Source organism: Hippocampus comes, unplaced genomic scaffold (assembly GCF_001891065.2).
Source record: "Hippocampus comes isolate QL1 unplaced genomic scaffold, H_comes_QL1_v1.1 scaffold139, whole genome shotgun sequence".
In the NCBI taxonomy this organism is placed as follows: domain Eukaryota; kingdom Metazoa; phylum Chordata; class Actinopteri; order Syngnathiformes; family Syngnathidae; genus Hippocampus; species Hippocampus comes.
Window position 1 is genome coordinate 534,284 of NW_017804829.1, and position 23,934 is coordinate 558,217.

Consider the following 23,934-nt stretch of genomic DNA (forward strand, 5'->3'; position numbering starts at 1 on the left):
AAGATATCCAATGAAAAAGCAAAACAAGTCATAAAAGTTAAATGCGCACAGGTTCTTTTCCTGTGTGTGTTGTGTGTGCTTCTCACCAACCTCGGAGGCGTTGACCCTTCCCTCCTGGAAAGAACAGCTGGACGGGTCATGGGTGCACAAGTTGCGGTACTTGCACCAGTGGCAGCGGAAGGCACTGTTCACACATGACAGACACCTGCATGGGGGACACGCGCGCACACACGCAGAGTGAGAGTGGCAGAGTGCAAAGGAGGCGGGGGGGTGTGCCAGCTTTGTCAAAGTTGGCCGACACTCGACAGAGGAAATGAGTTCTGATCCCAACTGAACACCTGCTGTTGTGTCCTTGTGCTTGGCACTGGACCTGATAGCCTCGGGGCCAAGTTCTCGCAGCATGCAATTTTATGCTGCTTTACATTTGAAAATGTATAGTGTGGTTTGTGTGAATGTATGGGGGCGTGTGTGTGTGTGGGGGGGGGGGGAGGGGAGTGGCATATTTAGCCTGCTAAAAAGCATCTGTCATGACAAAAGAGGGTGGACGACACAGTATGGCGACGTCGAGTAATGAGGACAAATAAGACACTGGCACAGTTTGATCCTGCAATTACCATTAGCACAGCATTGTGGGTAATAAACAGCTGATGTGTGTGTGTGTGTGTGTGTGTGTGTGTGTGTGTGTGTGTGTGTGTGTGTGTGTGTGTGTGTGTGTGTGTGTGTGATTGTCTCGGTGCAATATACAATTGGCGTTCATATTGTGGGTGTGTCTGAATGTGGAGTCGCACCTACTATGGAAACGGAGCTGAACAAAGGCTGCAAGGCTACGGTTAAGCGTGTGGCAAAACATCACTTTTTCACTCACACGACATTTGCAGTCCATGATGGCTTCGGTATCTCCTTTAGACCTTTAAGATCTGACTGCACTTTTCACAGTTCACGCAAACATTGGCCAGTCTAGAGGCCAATCAACACTCACAATTTGAAAGAAGAAAGAATGACATAAAAAAGTAAGAAATAAACAACACGAAGAATGTATAGACTAGAGAAATTCAAGCTGTGAAATAGTATGGTTTTGCCAGATTAAAATTCAGTGTGTTTATTGTGCTTCTTGTTCCGAGCCTTCCAGCATGTACCGTATATCTGCTTAATACCTGCCAGGCTGCATTTAATGCAAGCGCCCAAGTTATCAGCAAAAAAAAGTACTTATCATGCAGCAGGCAGACCCTGTTTGTGTTGATCCCAGTTAATCTTTCAGACTATTTATATCGTAAAAAGCCTTGAAATCGTGGAGCCTCTCATCTATGCTGGCTTAATTTCACATAAAGTGTACTAATTGCAGTTTCATGATTTCTGTTTTGAAAACACAAGGTCAAAACGGATTACAGTGGAATTAGGTTAAGGTTAAAGGTTAAATGTTTAACAGTCAGTTTCTGTGCTGATTGACCTCCAATTTGTTTGGATTTCTACACAAACTCCCCATGGGAAATAATGGCGATTGAATTCACTGTCACCATGTTCAGGATAAAAAAAAAAAAACAATAATAAAATATCCAGGCTTAACCGTAATGACAAGGCTGTATTTTGTCATATACAGGTAAGTATGAAGACAGGTGAATAAATCACTGTTTATAGTAAAAAGTAACAACAGTCAAACTTTGATAACCAGTAGCGAATCGTCAGCTTATGCTAGCGTCTCACTGAATGTGAGTCCGCCTACTTTACCACAAAGTGTATACTGTATTCCTCTCCTCTCAACACCCCATGTTGAGGACTCACTTCTTCGTTTGGATTAAGCGTTGAACAAAAAGCAAAAGAAAAATATGAATTTCCCAATTTTGTCTGACTTCTAGAGGCCTTATTCCAAATGCTTTTGGTCAAATCCTAATTTGTTACACCTTAGGGACATTTAAATTCAAAGTCCCATTGTAACACGATCCCATCTGAAAAGCGCATCATGCAAAGAGTGTAAGACATGACACGTGTTTTAATGACGAGGCAGTGTTTTTTAATCGATTGCAACGACATTTACTACACTGTGCATTCAGGCACAGTGGATAAGAGTGTTGTTTTTACAGCTACGCTTTGGCCGCTTGCTCTCCTCCTGGCGCTCAAAGTGAAATATTCATGGGTGCAAAAAGCATGGGAGGGATCTCTGACTGAGCCCACGGATGCAAAAGAATAAGGCCGACTCCCCCTCAGGCTAACAGAGAGCGCACAATGTGCGAGAGCGCCAGTTGTCATTCGATGGTGTGCGAGGCGGCACGTGCCCTTTTCTCGTTATGTGTGTGTCGAAGTGTGTACAAGTTTGTGTCATTGCTGATATGAAGGCTGGTAATTGCTTTTTCTGTATCGCTCAGACAAGGTTTTCATTGAGTCGGAAGATATATGGAGCTATAGGGTGAGCTCTGAGACGATGTGTGTTGCATGCGAACGGCGCAACGACAGAGCCTGCCTTTGATTTAGCAGGAGACACAGTGACTCCAACATCCCGTTTTGTTTTTTTTTTTTTTTTTTTTCATGTTGAGGCGGGTACAGTGTTTTTGGATTCATGCGCATCTGTTAGCACGGCCGCTGTGAAACCACCCTAATCTCCCACTCTCAAAATTAGTGATACTTCCAAATCAGCAAGTGCTTTGGAGCTCACTCAAAACAGCACAAACTGCCACAGTCCAGTGAAGCCAGCCATTGTAAATGTGCTACACAGAGATCGTTTCAAACTAGAATGGCCTTCAGTGGAGCACATTTCATCTACACACCAAGGTCAAACAACAATGCAAAATAGCCAGTGTTTCGTAAGGCGTATGCTAGCATAGCAGCTAGTGCAGTATTGTTGTTGTCGTGTTTTAGTCAGTGTTTCAAAAAGCATATGCTAGCATTCCTCGCACTGACCCAACGTGGTTTTGTGGAGCTGAGAGTTACTTACAGTTGGTGGACACTGCAGTTGTAAAACTTGACCTCAGTGCTAATGAGCATCTGACTCGTCTCCTTTGAATTGAGTCTGAGCTCAACACCCGACCAATCTGAGGGAGAAAAGACACAAGAAGACGGTGAAGACAATTTACTGTAAAATAACTTTCATTCATGTCACCGTCAAGCATGTTGTACTTTTAGAAATTTAGTAAGGACCGCTGATATTTTGCATGCTGTGTGTACAAGTTGGCAACTGGTTGCTTTTTCAGAGGTGGCTGTTTATTGGCCATCGAGGTGATCTGTTGGAAATTGCAACAGGTAGAAAAAGAGTGAAAAGTTCATGGTTGAATCCACCCAGCAATTCTTGTCATACAAAATAACGAGTGACTGTACAAATGCCGAGAGACAAGCATCTAAAGTTCATTCATATTATTGAGCATGTTTTTATTTTGCACGATGTACTTTTTTTTTTCTTTCAATCAATAGATCAATGGTGAAAATGTTTAAAAAGCGACGATGTCATGGCATTTCATTTCAAGTACCATTGAGACTGCGCTCGTGCCTCGAACATACTTCTCACAGTCTCTTAGGGGAATATGTTTTGTATCTGCGGATTCCTGCGATATGATTTTGATATTAAAACCAGCATTCAAGTCGTCGATTGATTTCTTCAGTAGACATTTTTGTCTTGCCAATCCATCTGTCAGTGTTTACCGAAATTGCAACTTTGGATGTTATCCCACCTTAATCAGGACCCATCCTCTGATCTGTGCTAAAGTAGAGAAATTTCATGGAAGAATGTGTTGTGGATGTGGGACTGTAAATCACCCTGTCAGTCATTTTTTAATACAGTGGACCACTTGTGAATTTACGGGGTGTTCCAAAAGAAATTATATCATATCCAAGTCACGACTGTACTTGAAAAGAACAATGACAAAAATGAAAAGAAAAACATTTCATGTTGAAAATAAGATTCATTTATCAAAATTCCAACAACATATTGATCTGGATTTTCTAACTGATTTCTCAAAGCTTCATAAATGTTTGTTATGTGTGTTCTTTTTGGCTTTCCCGTTTTGAAGTTTTTGTGCCATGTACTAAATACGATAGGTTGATTTATTTTGATTTTTTTGACCCTGAAATGCACACTATGATTGACTGTGCTTGCGCCTGTTTTGACAAACAAAATATAATTCAATTAAAAACAACAGAAACGAGCTAACGTTAAATTCAAACCTCAGTTTAGCAATCAACTTATTCGTTCTTACACATCTCTTGAAATTTTAGATAATTTGAGCGATAACTGGTTAGGTTATTACGTCACGGAATTCTGACATTTTTTTGGAACACCCATTATATTTCCAGAAATTGTAAAACTATGCTCAGACTTTGTTTTCTTTTATGTATCCACGGAGTGTTCTGGTGTACTGTCTGTTCACAGTAAAACAGCCTCTCATCCATGTCATCTTGCCGCACGGGAATACAGACTCCATAAATCCTGAGTGTGTGTGTGTGTGTGTGTGTGTGTGTGTGTGTGTGTGTGTGTGTGTGTGTGTGTGTGTGTGTGTGTGTGAGACTGAGATGTGTACACTTGTTTGTGCAGAGCAGCCTGAATTTCAGATGACATTCAGTGTGTAGGAGGCTCGTGTGACCCACAATGCCCTGTTCTCTCCATAGCACCTGTTGGGAATCAGGCTCTGGTTTCACACAAGTGTGTAGATACGTTTGCCTCCAAAAATCCGGTGCAGTGTAGTATACATATTAGTACCATAATCCTCATGAATAATACATGCCCTTATATAAAATGACCGCCCGCCACAAAATCACTCTTAAAAAGTTATTTTTTTTCTCTACTTGTGTATAATGCAGTACGTTGCCCTACTGGCATTGACTACACTTGTACATTTGGATCGTAATAACAGACAATGACACATTCTAGTGCATAGTTGTCCAACGCCGGTCCTCGGGGGCCGCTTTCCTCCATGTTTTCCATCTCTCCCTGCTGGAGCACACCTGCTCCAAATGATCAGCTCATCAGCGAGTGCCGCAGGAGCCCGATAACGATGCTGATCATTTGAAGCAGATGTGTTGCAGCAGGGAGAGATGGAAAACATGCAGGATAACGGATTGGAGTTTTGACGTCTGTGATCTAGTGGCTGTAAAACATAATTAGACATAGCGACGCCGTGAAAAGCTCCACACCCTCGCACAGTAACTTCACAAGGAGCAACAATCGGCCCAACCTTAAGTGACTTTATAGTAAGCAAATAGCCAACGTCATGCCCTTACGTGCTCATAAAAAGAGCCAGGAACGGCTTGTGGTCAATGCTAGCGGGCTAACGTGGTTAACTGATGCAAGACTATACGGAATAACTGCAGGATACGAGCACAGAACATGCACAAGTAATGAGGAGCTCTAAGGTAACTGAGCCCTTATTTAGGTGTACTGCTGCAACTGCCACCATAAACACAACATGTAATGTCCGTAACAATTCCGGACAGCTCATTATATTACATATATTTTATACTACATACATTTGTTACATTAGATATTAGTGCACAATTTTCTCCAACCTCCAGGTACCAATATATGGCTCTTAAATGTGAATAAATTGTGGAATTTCTTTTCTTTTCTTTTTTTTTTTTTAATCAATGAGGGCCAGTTTTGGATCTCTTTCTTTCTTTTTTTTAATGTTGCATATTATTCACAGGAAATTACGGTAGGTAATACTTGACAATTAAAATAAAAATTCTGACTAGACTAATCCATCCATCTCAATTGCTAGGGTTAATAATTTACAACAGTATTTTTGTGTCTGGAAAGTGGCTCACATTCTAAATCTTGAAGGTCCTTTCCGTGGTAATTTGCATCACACATCGGCTCCTGCATGGAACCTAAACTTATTCCACGTTAAAATGCATTCATGATGCAAGGCAGCTCCAAAATCTGTCTGTAACGTGAGTAATTTAAATACAAAAAAAAGTCAGGTAAAAATTCAAAAGGTCAAAAAGTCTATTGACCTTTTGATTGCTCCTTTGAATTACCATCAAACTGCGTCATTGGATGTAGAAATTTTTTGGAGGGGATTTTGTTTTTATTGAGTACCTCGGTATCATTACAAACTGTAACAGCTGCTGATGGCCCCTAAATATGTGTTTTTGGCGAGACAAGATGGCCACAGGGTGATGAAACCAAACATGCTGAATAATAGATGATGATGATGCAGTGTTGTGTGACAATCACTGTGTGGTTTGAGGAGGCTAGGCAGTCGGGGTGCTAATCTTCCATCCTGCGAGTAAATGACAGCTCTGTTTGCCCAGAGCTCCCAAAGGGAATGAAGCATCGGGGCCCAGATACGGATGTTCTCCCTCAGGTAAATGTCATTCGCACCCTCCCAATCTTCTCTTAATCCACACAGCTATCTTACTCATTTTGCAGAAGCGCAATGGAAGTGTGGGGAAGTCCAACTAAAATGGGGAGAACCAGGGAGCCAAGACTATGGGGCCGCATTCATCGCCTCGCAATGCCAACAGCTTTCACTTTCTGGGGAAGATAAGGTGTTAAAGGCGTGCATGATCTATTTTAATTCATCCCTCAAGGTGTTTTAATGTGTTTTTTTTTTCTGCCATACCAAACTCATCCTTCATGGACATTGCTTTTTCCAAAGAAGTAATTGGATATACATACTGTACATTATAGGTAAAACAATATGCCGTACTATAAGGCGCTTTGGTGTACAAGGTGCACGTTGAATGAGCTATTGTAAAAAAAATGTTTTCATATATAGGGCGCACTGCATTATAAATTAGAAGCCACAATAGCAACTGTGGTTGCGCTTTGCATACACTAGATGGAGCTACGCTAAAGGGAATACAGCACAATACAATAAAGCTGGAACAAAGTGCTTTACAGAATATTTAAAATACTATGTCCAAGAAATCATTATATTGATCCATATATAAGGCGCATCGGATTATAAAGCGCACTGTCGGATTTTGAGAAAATTCAATGCTTGTAGGTGCCCCTTATAGTGTGGAAAATATGCTAATTATATTTATTTAACAATTCAAACTTCCTTTTCTGCATCAAATTGAGATCTCATTTTGAATTCCCATTCAAGTTACCCCAATAAAATGTGATTTCTTTTTCAGGTAGTATATTTCTCAGGGGGAGACGGGATCTCAGTGCCAGAGTGCTAATCCACCACATTAACTTCCCTGTCAGCCCCAAGCCAACATATGAGAAACCTTTGCGTCCGCAAACACCCGGAGGGCCCTAATGTCCTCAGCCGCACCATCAGCCACAGGTCGGGGCGCACCACTCTTGCCCTCCATCGGGTTCTAATGCGGCTGGGCCTCTTGTCGGGCACACCTCTCAGCCACTCTGCCATCGCCGGATCAGTGTGAGCTTGATGTGCACTGGTCTAAAGATGATGCCGAATAAATGGCGCTTCCGTAAGTGTGTGTGTGTGTGATGCCGAATAAATGGCGCTTCCGTAAGTGTGTGTGTGTGTGTGTGTGTGTGTGTGTGTGTGTGTGTGTGTGTGTGTGTGTGTGAACTGATTGAAAAAGAGGTGGAAAACTGACCAAAGGCACTGTTGTGGGCAACTGCAAAAACTTCAGACTTCTACTTCTAGTTTCATCATGAGGAATGACCATGGTGAAATAAAGTACTGGTAATGTTCATCTCTGGTTTTTATTTTAATAAATTAGCAGTAATTTATCTTACATTAACATTAACATTGTTGCATCTATAGATAATTACAAACTTTTGTCAATGGACATCGATTCCTTGCAGATTTCCCTCATGTAGTGGTGGTTCGCTGTACCGTATAGCAAGGATAAATGTATCTACTGTACCTTGGTCGGAAGGAATGAGGGGGACGTCCTTGGCAGCGGGGGACACGCACAGGATCTGGTTGCCATTCACTTGCCCCTCCACCTCCGTCAGATTACCAAAGGAGCAGGTTATTCCTGCTGAAAGGTCCGGAACATCGCTGACCTTCACCAGCAGCTGAAAGTGGAAGGGAGGTTATTAGAAACTTTATATTTGAAAACAACAATTACAAAAATGCCCAATTATGTTCTGATAGTACTGGTAGATTATTAAATGCCAAGATCTGGAAGTATGTATTTGAAAAAGTGTTCTGGCAGCCAGTTGAGATACATGTTATACACGCGGCTTCTTAAACATGTTTGTTGTTTCGCTACATACTTAAAAAGCAAATGCTGAAAAGGTGGAAAATCTAGTAGTGAAATTGTTTATGAAACAGCACCATGAAATGGAGATCCGGCTTCGGGTAAGTTTAGCATGGAACAGTAACAATATGGATGTTGTGCATTACTGATGCAAAAAGCCACACATATGCACATATGGAGATGTGCCCCTTTGAAGTCATTCTCGGGAGAGCAGTGACACGGGCGATGCAGTTTTCAGCTGCGGTGCCTGTGAATAAACTTATTTATAAATATCATTTTGCAGACACGTGTCGTGTGATCGCGCTCTCATCCAAAAGAGACAGCAGCCTGGATAATTATCACCATGGCATTTCGTAGTCTTGTTCCATTAGCAGTTATATATGGGCCATGCTGTTTGAAGTTTCTCTTTGTTTTTATCTGCCTCTGAACTAAACGCCGCAGGGCTGCTGGGACCAGCGAGGCAGCCGAGCAGCTTAACCGTCGGCCTTTTAAGAGATGCACAATGTCCCAGCAGCGGATGATGGGGCGTCCCTTGTTCGCAGAGTACAGTAACCGTCAAAAGGTTGCTGAAAATATTCCTACTTTAGCATTTTTTTTACTGTTAAGAATCAATGTTGATCAGCTGAAATTGGATCAATGCAACATTTATCTAGCAGATGGTGTGTAAAATTATAGCAGCAACCAGCAGAGGGTGCAAGGAATTCACACCTGAGTAGTTTGCTGCCTAGACAGGCTGTGGTGGAATGTAAAGAAAGCCACTGGGTAGTGAGTGAGGTCGGCTCTGGGCAATTTAGAATTGCTAGTGAAATTTGGCATGAGTAAAGGTCAGGAGACGCAAAAGTCATGTACACTGAACCCCTGCGTGCTCACGGTTCAGGACCAGCATATCGCAATACAACCACACAGGGGTTTCCATGTCATACATTTGTCAAGTTATACTGACAAATGTTTCAGCTTTGCCTCAGTAACACAGCATTTCTACTGGTCCAAAGGTTTCTGCAAAGTTTGGTTCCAATGCCCTTTTATTTATTTTTTTTTAAGTTCAGCAAGGCAAAGCAACAATCGGCATGACATGCCTCATCTTGAATAAGAAAAAGCTTATTTCCATGATTGTTGTTTTTGGAAAAAAAAAATACATATTTGCAAGGCTGGAAATAATCTTTTTTTTCTCTGAGGAGCAGTTTTGTTACTCAATGACTTTATTTGAGCAGCAATTTTTCGCAGGTTAATCCAGGTGACCTGAAGCAAAAATGACAATATAACGAATAAGCAGGTGGTTTTCCCATTTTATACAATCAAGAGTTTTTATTTGTTATATTCATATTGTGAATCATAGCAAACGGGTATTTTCTTGTCAAGAAATATTTTCAGTTAGGTGATTTCAAACACAAATATTACATTCAGGGGTGTCAAACATACGGCCCGCGGGCCGGATCCGGCCCGCAAAGGAGTTTAATCCGGCCCGCGAGATGATTATGTAAAGCATGGTGTCAAACATACGGCCCGCGGGCCGTAACCGGCCCGCAAGGAGGTTCAATTAGGCCCGCAGGATAATTTAAAAGTGAAAAAAATGCATTAAAGACAGAATTAATATTTTTAATAAGGTGCAATTCATTGAGTATCCGCAAGGGGACACTGTTTTGATCAGAGAAGAAGACAACAGCAGCCTCAGTCCGTCACTGTGACAGACCCATGACAGCAGACGCTATCAATAGCACTCTCACATTTACACATTTAATAGCACTCTCCTTAGTTTGTAAGATTACATTTAGATTTTATATGCACGTGTAAATGGTTTAAAACTTCCTTTCTTTATGAATCTCGTTTAATCTTAAAGTGCATTACTATATTTTTCAATACCAATTACTTGTTAATGTTTGTACAATCAGTGGGATCATTTGCAATGCATATATGTGAATGATAAAAGTAAATTGCACATTTGTCGAAGGAAATGTAAGGTGCTTCATGAAATATTTTGTAAAAGATATGTTCATTAAATTTCAACATTTTCCTAATGTTCTTGTGCTTCTTTATACCAAAACAAAGGAAAGACATTGTTTTGGTTATTTATAGCAAAGTATGGTATCATTTTAATGGTCCGGCCCACTTGACATCTACCGAGGCCGTATGTGGCCCACCATGTGAAATGAGTTTGACACCCCTGTATTACATATACAGTATCTGCGGTATTTTTGAACATGTTTTATGGTCTTTTAGCAGAACTAAATTGATTAAAAAATAAAAAATAAAAAGATCTACTGTTATGTTGATAAGATTTATTTTGCAGTTCTCCAAGGTCAAAATCAAAACTCGGAACTGTTGTGAGAACAAATAACATTACTGAGATTGTAAATCTTCCCAGTTGACGTACACTGTGATGTAATGTAATTCATTTCCAGGTTTCGGTCCTCTTCATCTTTATTATGTATAAAGTTCTCTCCAGACACTTTTGAAATGGTCTGCTATTTTGCTGTTCAAAGTTGGATGCCCACCACTTGAACACAGTTCCAGACAGATTTCTGTGAAAAGTGTACTCAATCATCGAAGTTTGGTGTTTGAAAGATTAAATGTCCATGTTAGGTTAGCTGAGAAATTAGCATGGTTTCTCTGTCTTCTGTTAATTACGCCACGTCATCATGGCGTGGGAATGATACTTGTCAGAAGTGTAGCTTATTCGCTACCATGGAGGCGATGATCAGGGGTGACTAGGCATCGAACTTTGCATTTAGCTCCACTAGTAGCCAGCCGAAGCTCGTTGCTAGCTAGCTGGCGCAGCATAAGAAGCACCGCGTTTGCTTCAACCTCCTGCACGCAGTGTGTCACGCCACATAGGTCCAGCCCAGCAAAGGTTTTTGTTACCCTCTCTGCTAATCAAGAACAAGAAATGCTCCTATTTTTTTGTAATTTGATTTTTTTTTTTTAAATGCAAGAAAATCATGTTTTTAAGTGAAAATACAATTTTTCTACAGTTGTATTAAAGCAGTGTATGGTTAGAGGAGTACTTGTATTTACTTGTATTACTAAAATAATGAAGATAATGGATCACTTTATTTCTTGACGAAAGGATGCACATGGACATTTACTCACACACTTTGAATCAATACAGAATGTTCTATGAATCCTTTGCAGTTCAGGCAACACTGGAGATGTTTTATGAATTGAAATTTTAAAATTTAAAGCTTTCTGATTCTCAGTTCTATTCTGTTTTGATGAGGTGCAAAATTAAAATTTTGTCTCACAAACTACTAGTTGAAAATGCTTATTTAGTGTTTAAAAAAAGCCTTCAAATGTCCCTCTCCATTCATCATGTTGGGGATGCTTGATTACAGCAGGCACGACAATCAGTGCTTTTTGTCCAACATGGAATTTCCCCGAGTAACCTCTCACGTTAATTAGCCTCTCAGCGTTCATGCTGGGAGACAGGTCTGTATCTTGGATAAACACTCCAAATTTTCTGCTACACAAAGTAGACTTGTCTCTTGACTGTCAAGCCTTTTTGTTTTTTCTTGTTCCCTCGGCCGCCTTGCCGGTGGTGGAGTGGGAGGCTTTTTAGATTCTGGCAGCCTAATTGGCATGAGGTGTAATAAAGGTGATTGGATTGTTTCCTCTCTGTTTCTAGCGCTCAAGCGAGGAGGCGGCGTTGCCATGGAGATATTTAACTGGCCCTTTGGAATCTTGTGAGATTTGCCAGTGTCTTCCGTGGATAGTTAGTAACAAACATATTGAGCGAAGAAATGAGGAAGACAGTGAACATAATTGACAAAAAACAAACATATTGAGCGATAAATAGACATCATGTATTCTTCTGTCCAAACAAAAGCTTTAGCTAACATGAGTGTTGAACAACATATACTTGGATCCCAGCTTCATATTCCAGCTCCTCGAGATGTTCCAAAGTGCAGTCAGTGAATTGGTCATTACCAACATCCTCTCTTGGTATTATTATAACGCAGCGACAGCAGACAGGGGAATATGTTTTTTTTTTTTCATGAGAATCGCATCATGTTGTTTGTGGTTGTTTGTAGTTGTATAAAATGATAATATGGTCGTCCAGTTCAGTCGCGTTCAGTGCCGTCACTCGGTGTGCAAGAACAAACATGCGTACATCTTCGCCCAAATTAGCGCCCAAATGCACTCTGCACTTGGGCAACTTTTACCGCCCACTCAGCCTCCTACACAAACACATCTTGGCAACCGTATTAGTTTCTCCGCACCATGCAAGCAAGCGTATGCGGGTTGAAACGCCAACACAAAGCTCTTATGAACCTTCCCGTCTCATGTTTATGCATCATCCACATTCAAGACAAGAAAGTCATTTCACGTGACTCTGTTTCTGTACGTGGGTAGCAGATATGCAGATGAGAACTATTTTATTTTTTGACAATTATTTTTCAAATTCTTTGGCATTATGTATGTACTGTGTGTGAGCGTGTTTGGCATGTGTGTGCTCGCAAACTTACCGGTACGCTAGGCTCGGACACAGCGATGCTGTCGGGGTACACCGTGATCTTCACACACTGGTCCAGAGAGGCGGCGAAACGGTACGGCTCGTGTGCACGATTGCAACGGTTCCTCTGGGAGCATCTGAAGATGGGAGAACACATTTTTTTTTTGTATTTAATGTAAGAAAATAAAGGTGGTTGGAGGTTGATGATATCGTAAATCAAGAACTTTCAATTGAAGCATCAAGATAACTGGTGTTGGGAATTAGAGTTCATCTGTGAATGCCAACTGGTTCACTGCCATCTGCTTGTCACTTGCAATCAAAAGGAAGATGGTTATACCGTATGTGTGTGTTTTTTGATTTTTGTCCCATTACATTTGTGTTTGATCCCATTTTATACGTGTGACAGTTAATGTTCGTGCCTGCTTTTATTTGTATGGCAGAAAAATACACTCATGTAAATATGTGCGTTTCATGTGTTGAAGGTTTTATCAGGGTTGCAGTCAGTTTGGAACACCACAACACATTATTCAACATGTAAGTCGCTGTAAGTTTTTTTTTTTTCTGATCATCATTATTTGGCTTTCAATTAAATCGTACTCATAAAAAAATATGAAAAGTTAGATAAATATTTTCAACAATTTTGTTTCAAGACTTTGTTAAATGTTTTAACTTGTCTAAATCCTGAAAATTTAAAGTGAATATTCTCAGATTTCTGTAGTTCCCCATGAAAGCAGGCTGATTTGTCCCCCCCGCCCCAAAATAAGACATTTGCCAACATCTGCGTTTAAAAAATGAGCAAAAGTTTTTGCCAATTTTTGTGATGCATTAAAAACAAACAAGGTATCGAATAATAATTATTATTTTTCATATTGGCATAATGTCCAATTTTTGAAAAAGGGGATGGAAATTAAAACATTTTTTGAAATCCGATTTATCGATTAATCGACAATTATTAAAATCATCATGAGTTGAACCTGTAAAACTGTAAAATGTCTTATCTTAAATATCTAATGATAAACAAATCAACAGGGTTCTTTCAATCAACACAATACTTTAAAGTAAGCCGTTTATTTATTTTTTTTTAATTGAGACTGGTAGCGTGCTGAAATTTCTAAACAGAAAAAAAACCCTATCAAATCTACAAATGAGTTGTGCTGATCATGAATGGGAACGAGGATGAGAGGAAGAAGCAAAACATAGAAAACAATGGAGTTTTTGCCATTTGTTTACACCATGACACCTGACATTTTGAAAACCCATTGAAAAATCACATTTTTGTTTTTCATTTCAACCTTAAACATGTAGAACGTGTTTTCGGAGTGGAGATGCTCGCAGTGAACATGCGTATCACATTGTTATCAGTCATTTTATCTGCCCATCGTTTTGTCAACAATGACTTCAGAATGCGAAACGTTTTCTAGCTCTCTGACCTTCCACGCACAGCTCCGGTCGAGTATAAATGACACTGCTCCCTCCTAATGGCAATACCGTGCGTCTCCCACACGACGTCCCTCCAATCGACCACGTCCCTCATTAAAACTCCGCTTCCTTCCTCCTTATTAAACGTGTGTGTTCCCTCCCACAGTCCATCCTTATCCATAGTGTCTGGCCTGCTTGCTGTCTGTCTGTCTGCTCGCAGCAGCTTTAATTGGACTCTGGCGGGTCAGCCCCTGTCCACAGCGTCGGCTGATGGTCCACGACAAGCTGTGCACACGTGTCAATAGGGCCCATATCATGCTTCTGAAGCACACGTACTCACACCTGCTGAGTCTCAGTCACATCTCAATCCAACGAGTCCACGGGCAATTACGTTGCCAGAATTTCAGGTGGCATGATAAAGATTTTGCACGCGCACACACACAGCAGGCATATATTACAGTGACAGGCGCTGCACTCTCCAGGGGGTGGTGGGAGTTTAGAGAGCAGCAAAGTGCAGACTTCGTGTAGCGCGGTAGTAGCGTGAAGGTCCCACTGGGAAAGGAGTTAGATCTCACTTTTCTACACATGGGTGTTTATTGGTGCACTCTTAATGTCTCTCTATTCATTTTAGATTTTGAATATGAATTTCAGACAAGAAAGATGAGGACAAATTCTGATCATACTGTAGATGTATGGACAGTGGTACCTTATCTGACGGTGCCTCAACTTACACGTTTTTCAAGCTACAGCAAAGTACAGTATTCAGTGAATGCTGAGTGGCATACTGAGTTATGGCTTTAGTTTTGTGAGTTTCTTTCTTTCTTCTTCTTTTATTTATTTTTTTTGAACAAAATTGAATGTTGTCGGGCAAAATGTGATGAAAGAGTGGAGAATGGTGAGGTGAGTGTGGTAGGAGGGCAATGCAGGACTGCTGCCGTTGCCATGGTTTCGGGCCACGGCCATTATCTCTGTGCAGTTAGAGGCTGACCCCTCGCCTCTCTCATTAGGTGAGCGGCAAACGTTGACGAGGAGCCTTACTTCACGCAAATAAGTAGCAGAAAGGTGTACTTTGATTTTTGTCTTCCTTTTTTAAATAGAACTCCTATACGATCATGCTTTGCGCCTGATATGGAACATAAATAAGTGCACACAATACAAAAGGATGAGCACACGTCTCTCGATTTAAAATGGGCTCTCAGAAATCCTGCTGGCAATGACAAAAAATGGCAAGAAATGAAGGCGTCTATCAAGTAGATATAGCAATGGAGAGCAATAGAATTGTTCAGATTTTTTTCACACCGCCCCGATTGCTTCTCAACAGGTACGACAAGCGCCGAATTGAAGAGAATATGTATTTTAAAAATGACAATGTCTATATATCACGGAGTCAAAAATGATAAAAATTAGCTCAGAAAAATAAATAGTGCAAGAGAGTTCGCAAAGCGGCCGTGTACATGCAAGCATGCTTCCAATGTCGGGGCCTTTTTTAGAAATCAAATTATCTATAAGTCATTTATATTTGAAATTATGAACACAAAAGTCTTTTGGGATCAAAGTTTGGGATATGGTTGGAGTTTAAAGTATTAATGGAGGCTGGTCTTAACATTACATACACATACAAGCTCTTTGCTTTATTAAGGGAAGTTGCAAAACCAACAGTTATAATTTATTGGAACATAAACTCCCTCAGACGATGAACACATTTTTAAAATATTTACAGCGGCACCACTGCTAAATTTTATGCAGGCTATGCTTAATTTGTTTGTATAAAACATGAGAAAGCAGAATAACAGACTGCATTTGTAGCTCCTGCATGGGATCTATGAAAATATTGACAGACCTGCATGCTTGTGGTTAATAAAACAATAAAAACTGGTGGGAGGAGACAAATGCAGTCAGACTGCTGACAACCCCTGCAACAAGTACCCCTACATGCACTTATGCTTAGACTAATTATTCTTGTCAATTAATAGGAGCCCTGGCTTGACTTCCAAAACAAATACAAATGTCACGAGGAAAAAAAAAAAAACATACTCCCAGCTTGACTGGGACAATGAAACAATAACCCTGTAAACCAATCAAATGCGCAGGAGCCTTGAAAGCAAAGTGCCAAATCATTTCATTCAGTTCATTCCAGAATAGAAAAAAGGCAAATGTTAACTATATTTACACTCGTATGACAGTAAAAATATTATTGAGAGCAATGGCTAGAATTACTGCAGATTTCATGGTTGTCACAGTTTGATCCATGAACAGATTTTCATTATTTCACTGAAAAATAAAGTCTTCAAAAATTGGAGTTTAAGCGACTTCGGGAAGTAGTTGGACCTCAGAGGTTCCGATCACTGCAATTAAGGAATAGAAAAGAACATGATAGACCGTGTCGGGAAAATATTAACTGCACAATACATGGGAAGTCCAAAACTCTCGGTCAAGGATGATGTTTTCGATGGTGCCATCTGTCACCAGTTAAATACATTTGTCAAACAGCTCCAACTATTTGGAACACAAGAGCGAAGAGAGAACCCGTTGGTGCAAATCAGCAAGGTTGACTGACGACCAAACTCGACAGGAAACCCGCTTGTACAAATGATCGCCCTCATCATTCATGATCAATAAAATAAAACAAATTAAATCCTCAACCCAAAGCAATGAACTCAAGAAGAATCATGTTCCAAAGGGATAAGAAAAAGTCATGACAACTTTTCCAGTCTGACCTCCTTCCATTGTTCATAGTAATAACAGTCTCTTACACTTCACGTTATTCTTCCATCCCTTATAGTTACTGTCATTTCTGTTAAGTTCAAAGTCATCACTCAACAACAACAACAACAAAAAGAAGACAAAAGAAACAATAAGCGCTGATTTTACAGCACACATAAACCCTCTGACCCTGGTGGGATTAAGTCAAAGAAAATGAATGGATGGATCTTTACATGAAAATAAAGTACCGTGTTTCCCGTACTATAAGGTGCTTCGGAGTATAAGGTGCTTTACAGTACATTTAAAATACTACGTCCATGAAATTAGAATATTGATCATATATAAAGTGCATCGGATTATAAGGCGCACCGTCGGCTTTTGAGAAAATCAAATGCTTTTAGGTGCGCCTTATAATGCGGAAAAGACAGTACACTGATTTTCTGAAGACTGACTTATTTAGGTCGAGTGTGGGCTATATATCAAACACACGTATGTTTGATTCACTGGAAGCGGTGAACAATATCCCGCACGTTGAGTCCATTGAAGACTACATTGTCTTGCAACATTGGTTTGCTCACCAATCAATAACTTGGCCACATCTCTCGACGGAAAAACGTTCATACTCATGCTAACAGTGACTAAATAGCTTCCATCCCACGCCGGGTCTATGCCAGCTGTGTGTAACACTAAACAACATCAGACTTGCCACTGTGTCGCCGTATCCCCCGTGTTTGACCACAGGGGTAATGAGGTCTCTCTCCCTCCAGGTCCACTTGACATATGACTGGAATAGTTCAGGAGAGAGAGGTTCCAAAAGCACCTCAGCTGGCACCTACCAATGTGCTCTACATCGAGTCCCTCTCCCACATTTTAATAGTATCCAGTGTCAGTGCTTGTCAATCTGTGACTGATGGGCGATCGATCCAAAGTTTATCATCCCCCATCTCAAATGAATTTAGCTTGGACAGACTATGCTTGCTGCAAGGGACAACTTATAAAGAGAATGGACAGGTGTGTTGAATCCATCAATCATGGCATCCATCCACTGATCCATAGATGCATCGATCCATCTATCCATCCAAGCATCCATTTCCTATAATGTGTGTCCTCATTAGCGTCATGGGTGATCTCTGCCTTCTGCAGCTGACTTTGGGCAAGTAAATGAATAGCCCCAGCCAAGCCTGTGAACATAGCACCAAAGAAATCCAGACAAACTCAGCCACTTTCTTCTGAAATGTGGCAGCATTCCTCAACGACGGCCCGAGCATTAACATACGGTACTTTCCACAATGTAAAATCCTCTTTCGGGGCATGCCCGGGAGACTACTCTGCAACCTAACAACCTACGAGACACTGTCGATGAGGGAAAGCGGATGCTTTTTGGCTCGCGGTCAGACGAAGACTCAATGACACTGTCAGTGAGAACTGCCAATGAAGAGTGCTCAAGATGATGATGATCTCCCTTTGAGGTGCAATCAAAACGTTGGCGGGGTTGATGAGTGTGCGTCATCAAACACTCATTCTTCTGCTATCGTTCTCAGACCCCTTTCCTTTTCTTCCGAGAGCATGGGGGTGAACTAGCAGTTGCGGTTGATTAGAGGACCTCATTGCCTCCTGTGAATGGGACAAAGAAACTAGAAGGCAAAAGGAAGGGGACAGCGCGCCCCCCCCCTCCCCTCAACGGCCATCTTGTCACCTCACTTACAATCACGGCTGTAGAGCAGGTCGATGGCTCTCTGGGTTCAATTAACTACCAATGAAGGTAAATAGAGAGAAAGATGTTGTAGGACGAGAAGAAATAAGGATGGATTTGGTGGAAGGCAGCTGTGAGCTGAGTCGGGGGTTGACGGGAGGTGGGGGGGCGATCAAAGAGAGTGATGTTTACGTGCGGGAAAGCAAGCATCTCTGGCGTGCGGAGGAGCTCATTCAAGAGGGGGAACGTATTCAGCGCGAGATGAGATGAGTGGCGTATCTTAGATGTGAACTGTGCTTTGGCAGGGGGTACTCAGACATGGGAAAGATAATTTAGGAGAATCAACAGCTTGGGGTTAGTAAGGGATGGGGGGGAGTAGGGATCAGGGGGTGATCACAGCTGTGGGTGGCAGCACAGCTGGCGAGACATGTCATCTCGAATGCTCGAGATGAAGGCACGCTCTCGATGAAGGCGGAAGGGTGCAGTCGCTCGGGATTGACTCGTGCTCTTTGTTTGTTGGCACAACCAAGGGGACTTTATCATTGCATCGCTTCATCCACATCCGCTCTGAGTTAGCATACCTTGCGGAATATTCCAAAAAATAAGTGTATGCGCGCTGAACATAACCATCAAACTTGAATCGGGCCGGATTGATGCCTGAAATATGTCGGCAACTGTTGGAGTAGAGCTGACAAGAATGTTCTACTTACTTCAGTTCTGCAATTGTTAAGGCTCTTGTTTCTTTCCCGTAGAGACGACGAGCCCCTGCCATAGACGACTAAAACTCTTGAGCTCATATGCCACATTTGATTTTTAAAATTGAGAGCTCAATGGTATGAATCAGCCACCAATTTGATGGCGTGACGGTTTATATTTAAAACCCATGAGGCTTTTCAGCCCAAATGTGCCTGCGCAAAAGTGGATGATCGGTAAGAGCAAATTACGGCATAATGATGTTCTCAGAACTTCTCCTTCTATATTGTGGGTTTAATGGCTCATTACGAGTCATGAGGGGTCCATTTCGAGCGAACACAATAATAAGGGACCGCATTTGTAAAATTTGCACAAAATGTGCAGTGTCACCAAACTGCTGTCAGAAGAGTTCATCATCACCGTCGTCATTGTTCCTGCAGGAACTTTCTGGGCTCGTGTTGACAGGGGCGCTGCCACACTCATGGAGGGGTCAGGACGATGTGAAGGGGATTTGGGGCAAGGACAGGTGGTCTTTGAAGAACAGATGGCTGCCTGTTAACCTTCTTTCCCCCCCCAAATGTACAGTACAGGGGTCCGCACGTGTGTTTGGACACGTGTAACGGCAGACAGACCGACAGATAGACAAGACACGCACACACATATACACACACACACCCAAGCTAATGAGACAGACAGATTTTAGCACTCCACAGCTGCTTGACCACTTTAAAATCATCACTCTCAATTCTAGTGGCAACTCTGCCTTAGGGGGAGAGAGTGGCACCCTGACAAAACAGACCATATGGCAACATTATTTATAGCCAATATGTATTTTGTATTTCAGACAGCGCAGCGCTTTAACTGCAAAGTAGACAATTCTTCTTTCACAATCCGAGTGTCGTTTTACACACATCCCAACAGCGGTTTTTGGCAAATCCTTATTTGTGTGATCAACGCTTAGTGAGTCAAGAAGAACTGCAGACTCATAAAAATTGTGACATAAAACAGCATTTGTATGACAACAGACATTTAGTGTATTATTCCACATCGAGTGGTGTCTGCAGGTAGTGCCCAAGTCTTATGACTCTGTTATTGAATTAGCTCGGGAATGACAGGTGCACTTACACAGATTCTTACTGTATGGGAGAAATATTCATAATGATAAAATTTTGAATATTTCAAAAAGAGACCAAAACTATTCTGATACTCCAAATGGGTCAAGAACAGCTACAAATTTACTTTGGGTGCACCTTTCCATAGGCGTTTTTGGCAAAGCCGCCCTCGGTTTAAGGGGTTAATAAGAACAAATAAAGTTTCCCCCCCCCCCCCCCAGGAGTGCGTATGAAACAGGCACCTATTCACATTAATCAGTACCCAAGAAGTCATGTTCACTTAAAAAAAGTTAGTGATGCCTGTTCTACATTAAAATGCAGACTAAGTTGCAGATTGAATTTTTGATTTTTCTTTCTTTTTCTTTCTTTTTATTTTTTTTGTTTCCAATCTTTAATTCTTTTGTCAGATTTTGCTTCGGCTCGTGCTGCATTTGACACAAACTCTACAGTTTTATCGAGCTTACAGTATACCTGCTGTAACATGATGGTATTAGTCATATGGCGCCACCTGTTTATTTGAGTTGCGATATTTATTTATTCAAATGGATGGTGCATTAAACGTCTATGTATGGGTGGGGGGGGGGGGCATTTGAGGAAATACAGCAGGTAATGTCACCAGGATACTTCACTGCGTTTTAACTGCTATGTGACCAAAATTGTGTACTTTTGTTTCCCCATGGCATCTTTCAAAGGCAGCAGATGTAAAACTCCCAACCACCTAAGTTGCTTAACAGCTTCAGCCCCTCCCTCACCCGCACAAAAGCATATGATTACCATGCAAGCATGGAAGCTAATCTGGTACTTAAATGATCTCCATGTAAAGGCACGCAGACAGTAACGAATACAGAGTTCCCCAGCCCATGACCCCGCCCGCCCCCCTACCCCCCTTCCCACCTATGCAGGCACATTTTGAATTATCCTGTCGCTAGGCAATTATTTGTTCTGTCCCGGCTTTGGAGTGATGCAAATTACTTTAAGTGCACTTTGGGGCCACCGTCGCGATAATGATGATTGCAGCTATGCTCTGACACACACACACAAATATTCGCCTATACCTTTAGTGAGATGGGCTGCTTTTGCAGCCCTCAAACCTTAAAAAAAAAGGAGTACTCAAAATGTGGCAGCTGACAAACAACTCAGACTGATGACTGCGTGCTCAAGAAACAAAGACCAGACAAGATAGGAATGTTTTTCAACCTTTTTCGGGACTGTGCCGCATTCAAATTCTGTCCTCACTGCTTCAAGATATCATCTCATCAAGCCCACTTACCTTTACAACAAATGGAAGCAATCATTTTCTCCCCCCTCCCTACCTGTAATTACATCTCTGAACCAGGAGGTGTCAGACCATCATTCGTCGTTCAGCCTTATTGAGTCATACTGATTACACAGTCAATCAAAGTGAGGAAATGTAAGGGGATGCAAAAGTGGTCTCATTTCCTCCTTTACTCAGACTTTAATGTTTGGGACTTACATGTTGTGCAGCACACACCAGCCACAGTGCGGGTCCCCGGAGCTTAGACACTCTCCACACGTCCCGTACTGCTCACATGACTCGATGGGAACTTGGGTCACCTAGAAGCAAGTAGGAAAGCCAGGAATCAATTCAGAAATCTTTGCAAACATGTATAGATTTGACAGGGAATTTGTAATCGAGCTCGCGATGAGCGGTGAGCTTTTTTCAAGGTGATATATTCGAAATTAGTCCGTCTGTTAAGGTGATTATGAAAGCTGACGGTCCCGCACCAAACTAAATAAATTTATGTATTCACATTTGTGTAGAAATGTGCACCAAAATGAATGGTTTTTATTTTTTTAGATGGACTATATTTTTGGAAATAGTTGTGCAGTTTTTGCAGAATCACTAACAAACCAACCAACAAGACAATCTGAAACGTTTGTTTTTTTTTTTGAAAAAAACAACGCAGTATGGCAAGAGAGTCTGCAGCTCCAAGCAAAATACCGCTTCATATTCATCTACTCAAGTAAAAAAGCAATTCCAGTCAGCTTATTTTTGTTGAGAAAGCCCACCAGATAAAAACTATTATTTAGACAGCCGTCTATGTTGCACCAATAAACGCTCTTGGCAATATTTCCATTCCAAACATCATCTTTCGGGTTTTTTTTCCCCCCTTTTCTTCTGCTGATCTCATGCGAGCCTTCAGCTGTTGGTGCCGATGAGATGAAACATACAACCACAATCAAATTTCGCAACGACATTCTTCACAAACCGAATGATCGCTCTCATGCAACTACAAATGACAACACTGCAACAGCGGTTACCATCATTCACATTATGCGGTCATTTTCCTGACTCAAATGATCCACTTCAACTCACTGTTGATTCTTTTCTTCCAGTGAATAATATGAATGGCTTGGCTACTTGTTTGTACGTCGCTGTCAACTAGCAGGCAACTGTCGCCTTGATGGCCAGCCAGAGAACCAGCAGTGAGCAGCTGGGATCAGTTGGCCTGCAGTGCAAGGCTTCTCATGCCATCACTTGGCTTTTGTCTGCACCAGGGCATCTGTCCGCCAAGGTAAAGGCAGTGCCTGGCCAGGCTTTAAAAAAAAAAAAAAAACACACACACACAAAAGTGTCTTTTTGCGAGGTTAAGATGTGAGAACACAAAAATGAGACAGCCATCCAGTTGTCAGAGGCCAAGTTTAAGATCTTACGGGGATATTCTTGTTCATTGCGGAGAAAACACAGTGACGCCGCTTTAGATAAAAAAGATGCGAAGGATATTTTTTTCAGAGTCCGATGATCATCTCACTCCTGTCTTTCTTTCCTCTCTATTGTCTCGCGGGCTAATGACAACAACTTCTGACAGAGTGCAGCCACGATCAATAGCGCATGAGCTGCTGCTCTGCAATTGACGATGGATCGAATGAACGGGTGAAAATAACATTTGGAGTCATTTTGGCACCCTGTGCACAGGGCTGACGACTGTGTGAAATGTAATGAGGTGAGCTTTTCTAGCCTGGAAAAAAACGAGAGCGCAAAGGAAGAAAAATATGTGCTTTGCTCCGGTGAAGACAGTTGAGAGGTTTCAATAAATCTAAACGGCATATTTCCATAAATAGTTCGATGAACACAATTTTCCGTCTTGCGTGATTAATATCACAGCTCTTTTTGTCAACACAAGATTTAAAGTCATTGAATAACAGTTATTGTGCATGTGTTTTGGTAATCATCAGAAAATTGAGAGCGTTTGAAGAATACATGAATCATGTTTTTGTAAATATCAACAATAGGTGTGCTCCAGTCTGATTTTAACCGGATTTCTCAATTGCGCGGTTGTAATCATTTTCGATATCAAATAGCTTTCCAGTAGTGAAGCCCTTATAGCGATGGAGCATTAGTGATCGCAGACGCTACATTTTCCCCGAGCAGTTTGAAACCTTAACTGCAGCTCATCTATTTGACATCCCGTATTTTGTACTGTCGCTATCTTCTGTCTGGAGCTCCCCTCTCCCTAGAAAATGTCTGCAAATGATGCTGAGTGGCATGGATTATGCTAAGCGCGCAACTGGATAGCAGTGACACAGGAGGGGGATGGGGTGTGTACATCTCGTCATGGCCAGACCGTAACAAATCCATGCCAGTTATTGAGTATTGTCGGAAAAATGAGAAGACACAATAAGAAGCTGAAACGTAACCACGAGCTAGCTATATTATTCAGATATTCATTGCGCAGATGATGTATAATGAATATGACGTGATATCTTGTGAACAAATATATCAGAGACGAGAC

The 23,934-nt window shown here is 41.5% G+C and overlaps 1 protein-coding gene across 1 annotated transcript in view; it reads right to left on the reverse strand.

The window, feature by feature from the left end:
• The window catches only part of plxna2 (plexin A2), a 157,644-nt gene that overhangs the window by 50,861 nt on the left and 82,849 nt on the right, over window positions 1–23,934 (reverse strand). The window contains exons 4-8 of the mRNA XM_019866573.1: window positions 21,654–21,754; window positions 12,573–12,696; window positions 7,774–7,927; window positions 2,927–3,023; window positions 91–205 (exon numbers count right to left, since the gene is read on the reverse strand). Of these exons, the coding sequence (XP_019722132.1) occupies window positions 91–205; window positions 2,927–3,023; window positions 7,774–7,927; window positions 12,573–12,696; window positions 21,654–21,754 (591 nt within the window). The remainder of the gene's footprint in view (window positions 1–90; window positions 206–2,926; window positions 3,024–7,773; window positions 7,928–12,572; window positions 12,697–21,653; window positions 21,755–23,934) is intronic.